This window comes from Eufriesea mexicana, unplaced genomic scaffold (genome assembly GCF_001483705.2).
Source record: "Eufriesea mexicana isolate 0111107269 unplaced genomic scaffold, ASM148370v2 scaffold15889, whole genome shotgun sequence".
Lineage (NCBI taxonomy): Eukaryota > Metazoa > Arthropoda > Insecta > Hymenoptera > Apidae > Eufriesea > Eufriesea mexicana.
This window is the reverse complement of record NW_016923285.1, coordinates 108271-125310: the sequence shown is the minus strand read 5'-3', so window position 1 is coordinate 125310 and position 17040 is coordinate 108271. Positions and strand designations below refer to the sequence as shown.

At 26.6% G+C, this 17040-nt stretch overlaps 2 protein-coding genes across 2 annotated transcripts; one reads left to right on the top strand and one right to left on the bottom strand.

Moving 5' to 3' along the window:
• Positions 1–220: 220 nt before the first annotated feature.
• On the bottom strand, positions 221–11929 carry LOC108554066 (synaptic vesicle glycoprotein 2C). The gene is made up of 10 exons (XM_017909195.1): positions 11867–11929; positions 6399–6455; positions 5613–5774; positions 4043–4205; positions 3819–3940; positions 3422–3660; positions 2883–3064; positions 1909–2207; positions 943–1230; positions 221–264 (listed from the first exon to the last, which is right to left on the bottom strand). Exons 1-10 carry the CDS (start codon positions 11901–11903, stop codon positions 221–223), a joined length of 1593 nt encoding a protein of 530 aa, XP_017764684.1. The 5' UTR covers positions 11904–11929.
• A 2348-nt stretch (positions 11930–14277) lies between these two features.
• On the top strand, positions 14278–16642 carry LOC108554063 (protein TBRG4). Its single transcript, XM_017909190.1, has 9 exons — positions 14278–14464; positions 14589–14993; positions 15059–15208; positions 15275–15514; positions 15602–15749; positions 15845–15925; positions 16003–16158; positions 16232–16307; positions 16411–16642. Exons 1-9 carry the CDS (start codon positions 14357–14359, stop codon positions 16640–16642), a joined length of 1596 nt encoding a protein of 531 aa, XP_017764679.1. The 5' UTR covers positions 14278–14356.
• Positions 16643–17040: the final 398 nt, after the last annotated feature.

The window sequence follows — 17040 nt, the reverse complement described above, 5'->3', positions numbered from 1 at the left end:
CTAATACCTATAATCGTTTGCATATGCGTATTTGCTGAAGTATATAGTAGAACATCAAAAACGAGTAACACAAACTGTCTCTCGTTGATATTTAAAAAAATAATGGCGTAACGAGTATGAACGATGGAACATGTTGGAAAGTACGGAATGATCAATCGTTGTACGTTGTAATAAGCGTAATCTCTATTCTTGTCTTCATTCTTTCTGCACCGGGAAATATTCAACTCTTCTTCTTTGGAAGGACGAGAGCCAGTAATCCCCCCACTGAAAATTATGAAAATATTAAATTAATTCTATCACATGATTATTTATATAATTCGCTATAAAAATAATATAATAGGATCTCCATTATTCAATTCTTTAATTCAAGTAATCTGCTATTCCAATATTTTAAACGTCTAATCTTCAACAACTAATTCTGTACAATTTCCATTACTAGAAAAATCGCATAATCGAAAAATTTAATAATGGGTATTCTACAGAATTAGAATTACATTTTTTATTTTTATGTCTAACTATTCAGATGGCACGATTGATTTGTGTAATTCAAAAATGAAAAAGATATAGATTCCATAAGTAATTGAAAAATTATTACATTTTTTAGTAAAATAATCGTTAATGTAATAGAAAAAGAATTAAAAAAGAATAAGAGAACCAAATCTCATTATTAATCCTGATACTGGTAATTCCATTATACACCTACATCTTTTAATATTAAATTAAAATAAAACAATAAATAAGAAGTAAAGTTGAATTCTGAAAGATTTCAATCTTCTAAATTAATTTATCAAAAATAAAAGAAAATAAATTTTTACAATTTTTCATTATAATTGTATAGTGATATGTACAAAATTTAGTTATGAAAAACCAGAATTTTTTATAATAAACTTAAAATAATAAGAGAAGCTGATTAAGCTGAGAGATATAAGAGTATTTACTTACAGATGACTATACCACCGACCAAGAAGATCGGTACCTCGCAGCTGATGTCGAGCAACATTCCAAAGGCTAAATTGCTGGCGATCGCGCCGATTCTACCGAAACAGGTCATCATACAAATCGCAACTGCGCCTACGTGCGTCGGAAATATGTCGACGACGATGCTACTAATGACGAAATTCGCAGTGACTATCGTCAACGAGAACATACAGCTCACCATGAGAATTTGCAAGGATGACTGAACGAAGTAAATCGCGAAACCGAAGATTCCAGCCAACAGCATGGTTGTTACTAAAATAAGAGACAAAGGAAGTTAAAATTATAAAAAGAAGCTTTAGAAATTGATGATACGTCTAGTAGTATAACTAATACAGAAACATTTGTACAAGCTTTAAAATAATAGTTATTATGATGGTAAAGAATTGATGCACATGGTACAAATACATCATCGTTAATTAAAATGATCGCTATTTTCTCATATTTTTTGTCAGCTTTTTTTCCTCCAGTTGCTAGAGTCGGATTAGCTTCTATTGGATTCCTCTAATACACAGCTGTTATATGATCTCTGAATGTTTATTAACATTAATTTGTAACTTTTCTATGAACTCCATATAGTACAATTGCTTCATTTTATTGCTAATTCCTTAATTTAAAAAGTGTAGAATTTCAATAAAATTTTAATATTTTAGAATTTAAATACTCCTATTGAAATGGGAAAATTTCCATACACTTTTCTCTATTGGATTCCTTTAATACACAGCTGTCATATGATCTCTGAATGTTTATCAACATTAATTTATAACTTTTCTATGAACTCCATATAGTGCAATTGCTTCATTTTATTGCTAGTTCCTTAATTTAAAAAGTGTAGAATTTCAATAAAATTTTAATATTTTAGAATTTCAATACTCCTATTGAAATGGGAAAATTTCCATACACTTTTCTCCACTGTATATATTTTATATTTACCTGGTATCGTTCGTCGACCGACACGGTTTGCCAGATAGCCAGACACGATATTGCCCAGTAAGCAAAACGCGTTGATCGTCAACGAATTGATGAAAACCATCTCATCCATGCTAGGTGAACAATTATTATTCACGACGGTCGTCGAATCGATTAAAACGTCTTTTGCGGACATTGAACTGGACTGAAGATCGGTCTCGTGGATTAGCTTGCAAACGCTTACAGTTTCATTCGGGTGTAATTTGTAATAGTTTTCGAAACGATTAAACAATTCTGGCAGCCATAAGCCGAAACCATAGTACCTGGAAATGAATAGAAGAATCTTTAATTAATAATCAACAATTGAAAAATAAATTAATCGATTCATTAATGACTATATATAAAATGCTCCAAATTTTCTAAATTATGCTAAGATTTGTACGAGAACCTATAGAATACCTTGTGTACATATAAATCACATGAGAAAAACATGATAAATCTATTTTAGGTCTAACAATATGTAATAAAACCACAATGATAAAATAAAATAAAATAAACTGATGTTATATGAGTATTTTTTAAATATCTGCAAAGATGACAAATACTTATATTTAATTCCAAAATCAAATTAAAAAACTTTCCAATAGTCTACATGGACTTGATAATATTGTTACTCTATAATAACCATATTATGAACGAACCGTATTTTGAACTTATTTTGCCATAAAAATCGCCAAATATGATTTATCATGTTTCTTCCTTGTGGTTTCCAGGTATTAAAGCAAATGATGTAATTTTGATATTATCGTGTTTCTTTTTCTCCTAATCTATGAAATATATAAAAGTATGTATAATTAATAGACATATTCACTATTAATATCGTAGGAAATATTACAAATATTTATACGTGTAATGTATAGTTGCTAACGATATAAGTTCAGGTAAGGTATCAGAAGATATGATCTACATAAAGGAAATATGATTTATGAAGAACTTACCCGAACATGTTCGCGAAGAAAATGGTACAACAGAGAACCGCGTATTTCAATAGTGGCGGTGATGCAAGCGAACACATTTGTTTCCAGATATTTTTCAGTAATTCCATTAATACTCTGGAGGCAGAGAAAGATCTCTTGCTGTTGTTAATATTCAGCCTATCATCGGATAACAAGATTTTTACCTGGAATACACAAAAAGTAGAACATCTTTAATATTCTTTAAGTAGTTCTAGACAAGTAAGCAAGATTTGAAAAAATAAAATTAATCTATGGTATGTTTTAATTATTTTAAAGAAAATTTGTATGCTGCCTCCTAATCTCATTCAAAATAAAATAAATAACTGATAAAGTTAATACTTAAATGGTATCATTAATTAATTTATTTCATTAATTAATTAATTAATGCATGATAATCGAAATTTATAAATTTTTGATTTTATTGTTAGATTCAGTAACTTCCTCTTTTATTGGAATTTTTTCTATTCGATTCATCTGTCATTTATTCGTGAAACTGTGAGTTGCATTATGTAGATACTAACAGGATATTCATCTTCGTGATGACCAGTGTTTATCGTATAGATCTTCCGCAAAATAGCCAGTGCTTCTTCCGTTTTTCCCTGAGAGACCAAAAATTTCGGACTCTCGGGATATCTAGTCGCAACCAGAGTTACCATTAGCGTTGGTATTCCAATAATAGCCAAGAACAGTCGCCAAGAATTATACAACACGCCGTTGAATTGAAGGGACATTGGCAGTGGTATAATGAGCCAAGCCAAACCTAACGAACAAAAATCAAAACCCTTTTTACTTCTTTAAAAAATTTTGCATGTAACATATAAAAGATACTAGTATTATATTATTAAAATTTTATTTAATTTTGTTTATTTAATTTAAATATTGAAATAAGATAAGGATAGGTAACAAAAGGATATTTACCTGGTAATATTAACCATGATAGAGTCCAGAAGAATCCAACGTAACAAATGGATCTTACTCTCTGTTTCTCTGCATGGAATTCACCGAGATATGTATAGATTAGAGAACCAGGAGCACCAATGCTAAAATTGTAAATAATGGTTAAAAAATTAATAAATACACCCACCCACGAATTAATTTACATATAACAAAGGGAAAGGGTTACAATAAGACTGCATACTTACAAGAATCCATTGAGAGCTCTAAAAATCAACAGCACTGTGAAGGTTTGAGAGAAACTTCCTGCAATTGACAAAATGCTGTCGCATAATAAAGTCAGAAGGAGAATATATCTTCTTCCATAAGCATCTGCGAATATTCCCCAGAAAAGGGAACTTATGACTCCTCCTGATGAAAGAAGAAATTACAGTAGTGAGTACATTAATAATAATATTAACATGACTTTAGTTACTATTATTATTTATTATTATTCAGCTAATTTAGAGAATATAAATTAATAAATAGAAAATAATTGTTTAAATATATAATAGATAATTAAATATATTATATTAAATATATAAATTTGAAATATATAATTTATTAAGACTTTTTTTAATAATTAGTATTATTTTATATATTTCCTAGTGAAGGAATCTTGAATAAAAAAAATAAATATAAAATATATAATTTTGTTTTATTTAAGATTCTTTCACTAGGAAATATATAAAACACTACTAATTATTAAAAAAAGACTTTAGTAAAAAAAAAAAGTAAAAGCAAAAAATATAAATATTTTCTACACTGCTGCCATTTAAAAGTATACAAAATTCGAATTTCTTACAGGTTAAATATAAAATATATAATTAACTTCTAAGAAATTCGAATTTTGTATTCTTTTAAATGGCAGCAATATAGAAGATACTTATATTTTTGCTTTTACTTTTAATGTCTTAAACACTAACGACGTTTATCTTCGATGGATACCTCACCTAAGGGGAAAATTAATCGACGTTAATCGCGTAAGCTGTGAGTGGGATGTTATATAAAAACTACTCCTTGACTTCCCTAATGAAATAAGTGCTATCGAACGTGTCTAACATATTGCAATAAAAATGCACCGGTAGTTGGGGTATCGTAGCATTTTTATATTTTCAACAAATAATTTGGCTACTCAGAACATTTTCACGTGGACATATTTAATTTTTTAGTTCAAATTATGGCCATATTCGATTCAGGAATATTTATTTCCCAATTATTTTTTCCACGTTTAAGAATCAATATCTAATTGATTGATTAATACATATAATTGATTAATTGATACATTAGTGTCATTATGAAGATACATTGATAATATGCAATATTACTGATTTGAGTTCATCTTCAAAAATTCCAAATAAAACTTGCGATTGCAGAAAATTTTCCTAAAAGTGCAAAAATGTATTGAAATTATTTTTATCACGCTGTTTATATATATTTATAATAAGCATACCAAATTATAATTTATTTCATACTTCTATTTCAATAAAATCGTGGTATCCATTATGAAAGAACATACAACATTTTGCATCACTGTTCAATATCGGTATAATTCAAAAAATAAATTCAGCATTTATGCAATACGCTTATTCTGTCTTTCTAACGTTGTATTCCTAAATTTCCGGGTTTAAACGACGCGTTTTAAAAGAAAATCATTTTTAACAATGCTTTGCATCCAGAAGTATTGCAACTCGATAATAAGCGCGAAGGGTGCAATATACGTTTCCTTTTACAACGTTGTATATTTTCAAAATAAAAAGTACTCGAATCTGTCCCTACCTACGAGAAAGGAGACGTTCAGAAGACCTTTTTCCTGGGATGACAAATTGAGATCACATTCTGCGGATGGTAATATATACGCGTTTATTCCGTTCTGACAACCAACGCAAAGGAACATTGCTCCGCAAAGAAACAGGATGCCATAGTGAAATTTTCCATACCCTGCAAATTTAAAAAATTAGATTAAACATTAATTTTTCTGGTAAGAGAAATCGTCAAATTGATTGAGTATTGGTGTGATTGTTACTTATAATAGTAAATATCTATATAGTCAACAATTATTAATATTGATGAATTAATTTCATGAATTACATATAGAAAATCATGTATTAAAATAATTTTAAATAAGTTTAATGTTATTAATAATTCAATAATTTTAGTGTCGTTAATAATTTAATAAGTTTGATTTTTATATTAATTACAGTTTGTCTGTTTGTCTGCTTTGAAAATATATTATATATATACGTATGCCTTTTATTTAACATTAGAGCTGCTGATTTGTAATATGGACCTGAATATAATATTCGTAGATAATAATAATTAAAGTACCATGCTAAATAAAAAAATAAATGACTACGTTCCTGTCTAAATAAAAGTTAAAATTGATATTATATATTAAATTACATATAGAAGTACATAGTAAAACAAATCATTTTGGGTGCCTTAGTTGCTCTAATGTTAAAGATATTGCAAATGTTTTGACTGAATATAAATGAATACTTGGGTAATCAGAAGGTAGATAGAAATGAAATAAATTCGTGAAAGAGATAAAGAAATAGGTCTTACTGCATAGTTTAATGGCCTTTTCGAAATTTGCAGCTCCTTCCTTGACTCCATTGTTCTCTGAAGAAAAGAATATACAAGTATTACTTGGATGATACAATAACAGCTGTTGTTTCGTAAAAATTTCAATTACTCTGTAGAAAAAGAATTTTTGGTTTCAATCTAAATTGTTTATTAAAAAATATTGACTGATCAGTGAAAAGCAATTCGCCAATAATACATGTCATATGAAAATCCCACTGTATGAACTTTTACATTCATTCCGTACTCCATTTTTATTATTTACTATTTAATTAATTATACATTAATATTAAATATTTTTATATATATTTCTTGCTTATTACAAGTTCACTGTTGAATCGTTAAATAAATATCGCTTTATTTATTTAGTCTCGTTGATGAAAGTATTATTGTAATAGCATTACACCTGACTGATTGGAAGTAGAGCGATTGTTAAGGATAATTAGAACGTCGAAACTGTATCAGCTGAAATTTTTCATACAAAGAGCGGAGTACCACCAAACAGAATTCTTGGCGTTCTACCAGGTCGTTTTTAATTACCATTAGCACAATCAAGATAGTGACACCAGCAATTGGTGGTAAATGCACGGTAAACGAAGTCCATTGAATTTGTCTTTACGAGAGGTCGACATAACTTTAGTTATGAAAGTGTTGATAAGAATAAAGGATTACTCCAATATATCAGAATTTCCACTAAAATTGTTAATTAACGAACACGAGAACTTCCATCGTATTACATAGAATATCATAACATTTATTTGACTCAATTTTTGAATTAAGATAAAATAGTATCAATAATAGGTATCTTCGAAGTAACACGATTTCTCGATTTATCAAAATATAGAAATGTTTAAATAATTGAAGGAAAATCTTCTGTTAGATTAGATAGAATATTGTAGTACTCGTCTGACTGGATTTTTAAAATAAGATAAGAGAGTATAAATAATCGATATTTCCGAAATAGCTTTAACCAATCTTAGAGTACACTTATTGAAGTGTATCTGGATCACGTTTACAATTTTTCGTCGGAATAAACACGTGAATTAATGAGATACGTTACACACAATGTCACTTATAATAAATATAGCAAGTCACTGGTATAACTGTCCAAAATAATTGTAAAATCGTGGTTGGGAAACGAGCCAAATACCAGAAATGAAAACAGATCTATATGCTCAGCAGCGTGTAATTTAGCTAAATAATTAATAAATTCCGTTATTAAAAATCTAGATATTAGATCACTTTTAATTATTCATTATAATATTGATTTTCTTAATATAATAGTGGTACACGTTAAATCTCATCTTTTGCATATTAGATGCAACGTTTGACTAAATTCCTTAATTGATATTAATTTATTATACCATTCATTCGATTGAAATTAAATTGGATTAGTATTAGATTAGATTAATTAGGTTGAAAATACATAGTACAGACTATGAATAAAGAATAATGATCTGAACCTTTAAGAAACCTTCAGCTTTGGGCGTTGGTTCATTGCTATGGTCACGCGTGCTTTTCCATTCGCCTAAGCTCCGTTTGCTCGTGCTTTTCCATTCTTCGTAGATCTCAAGGCTAATCGAAAAATACTATCTACACGTATTGACTATAGTATAAAATTTTATCTCATAAATAGTTAATTTCAAGCACGAACCACGTTGACAAATTTTCCTGCTAATTTTCGTTTGATGATAATTGTAATTTGCATTATAGGTAACGTGAAAATGGCAATTTTAGTCTCTATTACAGTCGACTATAAAAGTTGTGTACTGGTAGTTTAATCTGTTTGTCGTAGGTTTGTATTAATAAAGAAATAATTTTAATTTGTTAAAACGATGTTGGATATTATATTTAGATCTATGGTAAAGAGAAATCTAAATTTAGTGATCTATTTTTTCCCAATTTTAATCCAACTTCCAATGAATTTCAATCCAAATTTTAATCCAAAATTTACTCCTTAATTATCCTATTTTTTTGTAAATGTTTTGTAACAAAATTCACGATGAATAAATAATTATCCAGAAAAAGAAATATTGTAATTTTTATTTCTCTATGGTAGCATTATTTTCCCACTTTCTGTATCCAGTAACTTCCCCAATTTTTTCGAGATCACTATAAAAAGTTTGTATAAAGTTTCTGAAAAATAATACTTATTTATTAAATTAAAACGTATTATATTATATTCAAAATTACATTATATTATATCCAAGCAATATTAAAAATAAAAGTTCTAATTATTTGTATCTTATAATTAAACAATTATTTGTCTAAAAATTCTATTATATTCGAAAAAATTGAAGAACTATCTCTGATGATAACGTAAGGATCATTATCTTTATAACTTTTAATTAATTATTTTTAATTAACATTAACTTTGCCATCTACTCAAACAAACAGATGTGTTGATTTTTTGAATACTGAAAACGAGTAAAAGGTAAACTTGACAATGCGCAGCTTCAATAATGGGTTATTCATTCGTGCAAGTCACAATGAAGTCAAAGTGCATTTCAACGAATGTCAAAGCCATTGGAACAGCTGACAGTAATTACCTGGGTGGTATGTATCGATTCGATTTATCCTACAGTAATGCAATAATACGATTAAAACTGTTTATCCGAGGGTTAAAATATTATTGAATATAATTAACCAAGACAGAACATGTCTTTATACTTCCTACAGTAGTTCCACTTGTGCATACAAAATATCGAGTGTCCCATAAAGTATAGTAAAAATAGAACAAATTATTATATAAATAATTCCAAATTATATTATTAGAAAAATATATAAAGCATTATTACGAGAATAAGAAATAGCAAACATTTATTGAATAAATAAATATTGCTTTGTTTATAAATATAAATTTATTTAACAAATAAATATCGATAACGAATGTTTATTTATTGATTTATTTATATTCATTTTTAATAACGCGATAACTAACTGAAAATAAATATGTATTTTTATAATTCGCTAAAATATATTTCGCCAAAATCCACGCATTTTTCCCACGAACATTTTTCCAAAAATCGATTAGCATAAAATACGAATCAATGAAATGGCACACGTAAGTCGTTGAATTGTTGGTCTAAGCAGCTAGATGAAAGGTTAAATGCAGAGGCAACTGTATTTTAATATTTTGGTAGTGCAGCTGTTGCACATTGAAATACGGAAAGTGCATCTGCAGATCGGTTTTACGTATTTTTTAAACAAGCACGCGAGCAGGAGGCTCGAATCGAAATAACGACAACAAAGATGGAAGGAAGTAATTATCGTGACTTCGACAATAATTATCCTGATGATGTTTCGTTTGAATTCACTTTTCGTTCTTTTATGCAGGGATGCTCATACTGCCAGATACGTTCTACAAGATAGCAAAAGGTAACCAATATAATTTCTCGTAAGCCTCTGTCGGTCGAAAATGAGTACAATCTGGCTATAATCAATGAAAAGATGCAATTTTTTAAAAAGCATATAAAGAATTTAAAACTTTTTTAAGTAATTTAATTTATCCAAGTCAAACGAATTAAATTAGAATATGATTTAAAATTATTGGACATGTATATCGAATAATTTTCAAATTTTTCTGCACTCCATAAAATTTATTTTATGCAAAATGCCAATAAAACGAGTATATATAAAATATATAAAATAACAATAAACAAGTGAAATATATAAAATAACAATAAACAAGTAAAAATTATACCTATATATTTTATATTTCATAATGAATTTTATGCATCTGTGAAAAATACAAATCGTGAAAGTCAGATAAAGCTGATTCAAAAAAGCAAACAATTCTAAAAAAAAAAAGTAATCAATTTTCAATTTATCCACGAATCTATACTTGTATTATCAAAATATAAAGAGATATAATTTGTTATCCAACTTGAATGAATAACATTCGCTGTCAAATTGGATAAAATAATCAACTCTCAAAACTTTCTTAACGATATATCAATTACGACAGTCAATAAACCTGCACGACTCTGATAACTGTTTCATCGACGAGGCACGTCTTTGACGTAAAATGGCACATTTGATCGTTGACGTAGAGAAGCAGGTATCGCAGAAGATACACTTAAAGTTATAGTACTTTGCCGCGATTCAGTCTGTTCTACGTAAATTTGATTTTACAATTGTTTTAATGCGATTAACGTCGTATTGTTTAATAACAATGCAAAAGATGATGCAAAAATGAAATCACGTTCTTAAAAAGCACGTCGAGGCACATTTTTAATAAATATTGGCAAATTCGCTGAGACAAAATATTTTCTGTCGTTTATAAGAAATGTTTGGCAATCTCGAATATTCCGAGTGAATCGGAACTGGTCAGTTCAAATTTACGCCAGATTATTAAGAAAAAGAAACTTTATTAATTTAATAATATTTTTATAGAAAAAATGTTAATAATATTTTTAATTTAACAACGAAAATAACACCGGAATAGAATATGGATATTCTAAATAATTTAATCTTTCTACCCTCGTGTTCAATGGAAATATTTTATAATAAAATCGTTTGTTCGTAGATACTTAAAAACTAATATGTTATGATATTCTATTTTCAATACGATATGAAACAAAATATTATAATACTGTCAAACATTTGCAAGATAAATATTACATTAATTTTTAGAAGGAATTATCCTTTAACACCACATTTATATCTATTTTTGTTTTAATCCTGTTACTATATTACTATTAAATCTTGTAAATCATTAAAATTTGACATAGCCTAAAATATCATTTCGAACATTATGCGTTTGAAAAAATAGGATAAACAATAATGGAATTATTTTTATTGATAAATATAAATGTTTCCACTTTCGTGCTATATTTACTTATTTCATCAAACTTTATTAATATTCTATATAACATTTCAGACGTATGTGATTAGATTCGCACGTCAAAATTGTAACGTAAAATGATGTCAATAATAATAACTACCAGTTGTGCCAAAATGAAACTTCTAATGTTAAAATTGTACTTAAACCGTAAAAAAATATTGTGTTTGATAATATCAAAATTAGAGATATTATTTACTAATACTTATATATACACATTTTCAACTTGACTATTCCGAACGAAAGACTTTTAATGAATATGTGAATATTCACGTTATTTGGAAAAATAATATATACATAGGAAATTTCACAAAAGCCATACGTACCGTTTAAAATAATCACACGATCGAGTTTTCAAATAACTGAGAATTTTAATCGCAAGAATTATCTAAATAATGAAATAATTCATTGAAAAATTTAAATAAACTATAACTTAAATGTTCAGTAAAAATAATACAACATAAGTCACTCTCTCGTATTATTAAAATCATTTTAAGCGTGTATAACTTTAATATATGTTACAGAAGAATAAAAAAGAAACAAAAACAAAAAAGGCCTGTCTTATAATATTAAAAAATAACAGCAAAAAAAGGTGGTGAATACTGACCCACTGAAAAAGATAGGGAGGCGATCTGATTAACCATAGTGATTACGTCCGAACAGACTGTCGATAGAAAGAGGGCAGAATCGTACTTTCCCTTGACAGCGCCGATGAAGAACGTTCGTACGATCGCCGGTCGCGTCGCTTTTAAATATTGTCATGCGCTCGCACGATCGGCCGACAAACAACGATCCTGCTATTTGTCAAGCTGAAAATCGTTCCCCTACCTTTCCCACTAGCGAGATCCACGTGTAGGACTGATTTTCTTCTCGTATCACTCGTTTGCAACGTGAGTGACGTACACAACGTTTCGAGATTTCAGTAACCAAATTCTTCTTGAATACGCAATTCGTGATTCTCGATCGGCATGCGTGAACGTAAGAGATTATTCGATTTTGAGGGAAGTTATATGGTTATTTTTCTTTTGTAAAAAAGAATATTTGAAAGTAAAGAATCCTGATATCTTTATAATAAATGAGAATTAATTATTATCATTATCAGAATTGTGTGAAGACAATGATAGAATGATATTGAAAGAAATCTTGTAATATATAATGTAATGATTAAGGAGATATACGTCATTACATTATATATTATAGTATATTATAAGTTATATTGCATTACTATATTACAGATTTCTGTTATTTCTCAAACGCAAAATATTGTTTTACAAAGCATTATATGAATATCGCAACGAAATTTACAGTATTTCATTTCCTTCTAAGTTATATTGATTAACAGGTGTCTCTGTTACACGAAATACATGTATACAAATTGCATTTATATAATTACAGTTTTTAATACAACTAATGTAATTTAATTTATTACGTATCTAGATTTTATTGTAAATGTAATTAAATTTGTTATTTCAGTATTGTTTAACCATGATCATTTTTATAAAATTTATTATTTATTGTTCTCGAATTGAAGATAAAATTTACATACTACATATAAGTAAAATATATTTCTAAATAAAATACAACATGATCTTCTTTTCAGTTGTAAAAGTTGCCTTCTTGATATCTTTACAATTAGGCTGCTTATTGTTAGTCCGAAGAATTAAAAACAATTCGATATACTACTTAACTATCACACTTTCAATTATATGTTAATAATAGAGTAAATAAAATGACATATTTTAATATATATAATGGCAATTAATTTTACATTCATGTTGTATTTTTTGTATTTAAATTACATATAAAAAATAAACTGAATTGTAAAAAAGAATAAAAGGTTATTACAATTCACAACAGTAGGAAAATAAAATAAAAGAATTAGTTAATAAAAATATATATATAATATCTAATTAAATTTATTAATTATAAATCAAATAAATTTTAACTGTAACGATACAAAATGAGTATTATAAATACTTAATATTTAATAACATTTTCATAATTTTATTCACTATGATATTTCAATTTGGCATGAATAGCTACGACTTAGATTATGGCAGATGTTTCTAACCTAAAACAATCTTTTCCTAGTCTAACAATATATACGTAAGTCTATCTAAATATATGTACATAAGTGTGTTGATGGGAAAAAAGGAAAATAAAATTTGGATACGTATTGATTAAACAATATAAGTATATTAAAATATATTGAAAATATATTTAAATTAATTTTATTCAAATAGCTAAATAACAATTATTAACCTATCTTTTCATGATCTAACAGATTTTAATATATAGATTCCACATTACAGTCTTAACGTTAGCAACACATGAACCGAGTATTATGAGTGCTTAAAAAATGTATCATTTTTCAGGTTATGTAGACTTCTATCATCCAATAAAATAAACCCGTTATTTTTTATGAATTGCAGCTGACAGAATGAATTCTGTCTATACTCACGTATTTATACATGTTTTATTTAAAAGCAATTGTCTTTTTATAATATCCAGTAGTAGTACCATTGAATTAGTTTTATGATCAATATATCGAATTTTTTCCAATGAAAAATTCATATAATTCATATAATTTCAAGTTTCACTCCGCATTCGTATTTGTATTAGTTACCGCCATAAAACAATTAACTCTTTTGGTTGGATGAATAAAAGTAAGGAAAGCCAATATGATAGTCAACCTAACCTGTAAAATAAGCCATTTAATAAGTATACCTAATACTGAATTTCGTACTTTGTTAACCTTAAGAACTTTATTATTTTGAATATACAAATTAAAATCGGCACTGTCCAAATTTTTTACCAATGGTTGAGATAATAATGAACTAGAATCTAATCTTATCATGAAAAATTTAGTACTTTTTTCTTAATTTAAAATACATTTAAATTAATTTTTATACTCCTTAAAATTACTTTCTTTATAAATAATATAAATAAAATGTGAGTTGAAATATTTCCATGTTACTAATAAAATTCTAAGAAAAAGTGATGAATATATAATGATTTGTACTATTATTATTTTTATTTCTCATAGTTACATAAATTAATATTACAATATTATAAAATACCGCAATTTAATACTATAATGAAATTTAATACTATGGTAATCAAATATACTCCCCGACTTTTGTGGCGATTACGCTCATCATTAAGCACAAATTCAATGGCAGTAATCTCTAATTACAATGAGCAGGTAAAGTTCCATATATAAAGAGACAAAAATTTAGAATTATATACATTTTATGTAGTTAGTACTATGTAGATACTTCAAAAATATTATTATATCTTATTAACAAATAAAACTTAATTTTTTAAAGCTTATTAAGAAGACAGGGCAAAAGCAGACAGAGTACCAAAATGATAAAATAAATATGGAATATCATCAAATATTCAATGAATTAAAAACAAAATTGTGTAATGGTTTACAAGAGAAACCCTTATTTATCGATAAAATTCAGAAGGCACAAGATATAGATGAACTAATACAAATTATGCAAAACGGGGATCAATTTTCAATATCCCAAATTGATCTATTAAATGCTTTAAAAATAATCATGGAATGGTCTTTGAATATGTTTGGAAATAAAGTAAAAAATTTGAATTTCAAAGATACCGACAGTAAAAGTAATATAAATAACCTAGCACAAATGGTTAAAAACTTGCAACATGATTTAAAACATACTTTGCCTCACAATAAATTTTCAACACCTCAAATAATCCAGGTAAAAAAGATAAAATAAGTCTACTTTATTTTATTTGAAATATATTTATTTGTAATTTGATGCAGGAAATACATAAATTAGCAAGAGGACGCACGAGAAATGTACAACTTTTAAATACCTATTTTCAAAACATTATTAACAATCATAAATATCTAAGCATAACATCATGTTCAACTCTGTTATATTGTATGGGCTGTCTGTCTTATTCTGATGAGGTAAGTTTAGTATTTTTTTCTTTTACAGAAACAAATTAAAGTTTAATAAATTAAAATTTATTACAGAGATTACTTAAGAATATTACAGAACACATCACAAGCCATACAGATATAAGTAGTAAAGCATGTAAGTCTATATTAAAATCTATGGCTACTATTAGATATAAAAATGATAGATGTTTAGAACATATATGTAAGCAAATTTTTGATGGAAAAATAAAATGTGACTCTAACGAAATTGTAAATATTTTACAATCATTTGCAATGTTAGATTATTATTCTACATATGTACAAAAAATAATAAAGGTACATTCTGAATTTTCATTTATATAAATCTATATATATCTGAACCAAAAAACTGAAATATATTGAAATATATTATTTTATAATTAGGAATATATACCATATGATAAATTTGTGAATTTAACATCCAATAATAAATTAAGTTTTACATGGTCCTGTACTATATTCAAAGTATTGGAAGACTCATTTGCTAAATCTGTGTTAAATGAAAACTTTGTTTCAATGCTAGTAGGTCAAGGTTAGTGTTCATCAATAGATTATATGCATTTATTATATATTTATTATTAAAACATTTATAATATATAATAAATTTATGTGTAATATTTATTGTAGGCGAAAAAGAAAATATAACCAACAAATTGAAGTTACTAAATATCAATGCATATGCAAAATATATGCTCAAAAATTATTCTGGTAAAGTAGAATGTATTTTACTTAATATTTAAAAAGATATAAAATGACTTATATATATTTTAACAAATATGTCTTAGGTCCTTTCCTTGTTAATGAACAGTGTCCAATTATTAAAACTAAATATCTAGCTAAACAATCATATCTTAACATACTTGAATCTACACTGAAACATATATTGCCATCTGTATTTCATTTTAAAATGAATGTAGATACCAAAATGGGTTTTTATATAGGTATTTCATAAAAATATATTTCAAAATGTATATTCATTAACAAGTAAAATATTATATTTATATAATATTATAGATGCTGAACTTGGCGTGAATTCCAACTTTAATTTTGTTGATATACGTAATATTGAAGATAATCAAAAGTTTACTAAGTGAGTGCAAAGATGAAACTGAAATAAGATGATTGTAAATTTCATTTTGATGTAACAGCATATGTAAGAATATATAAAATAAGATATGTACAATTTATTTCAGGATAGCTATATTAATAGTTGATTATCATCATACATACCTGGGACAAACACGTTTTATTGCATTAATTCAATTATACTGTAATTTATTAAAATGTAGAAACTATATAGTAGTATGCCTTCCTTACCAATATTTGAGTTTAGAGGATAAAATAGAAAAGAATATAAATTATTTACAAACAGAATTGTTACAGACATTGAAAAAAGAATTAAAACCAATTAGTTCTAAAATATAGTTTTACATTATGTAATATTTGAAATAAAATTGTAAAATGTAATTATTAATGACACAATCATCTGTTTATATGTTTTATTTCAAACTGTATTTATTATTTTAAATGTAATAAGGCGTATTTTAGAAGTATATTAAAATACCTGATCTTTCTCTCATAAATGTTAAAAATCTATACTAGATACCTATTCAGTTAATATATAACTTATTTATGTAAATAACATTAAGTATAATTGTATTTTATTATATATAATTAAGTATAACTGTTGCTGTTATGTATTATGATATTGAATTTATTATATTGTATAACAGTATTAAATTTAATATATTATATAACAATACTATTACTTTTTATTTTGTATGTATATGTGCTTATTCAATCAAATATAATGTTATATTATA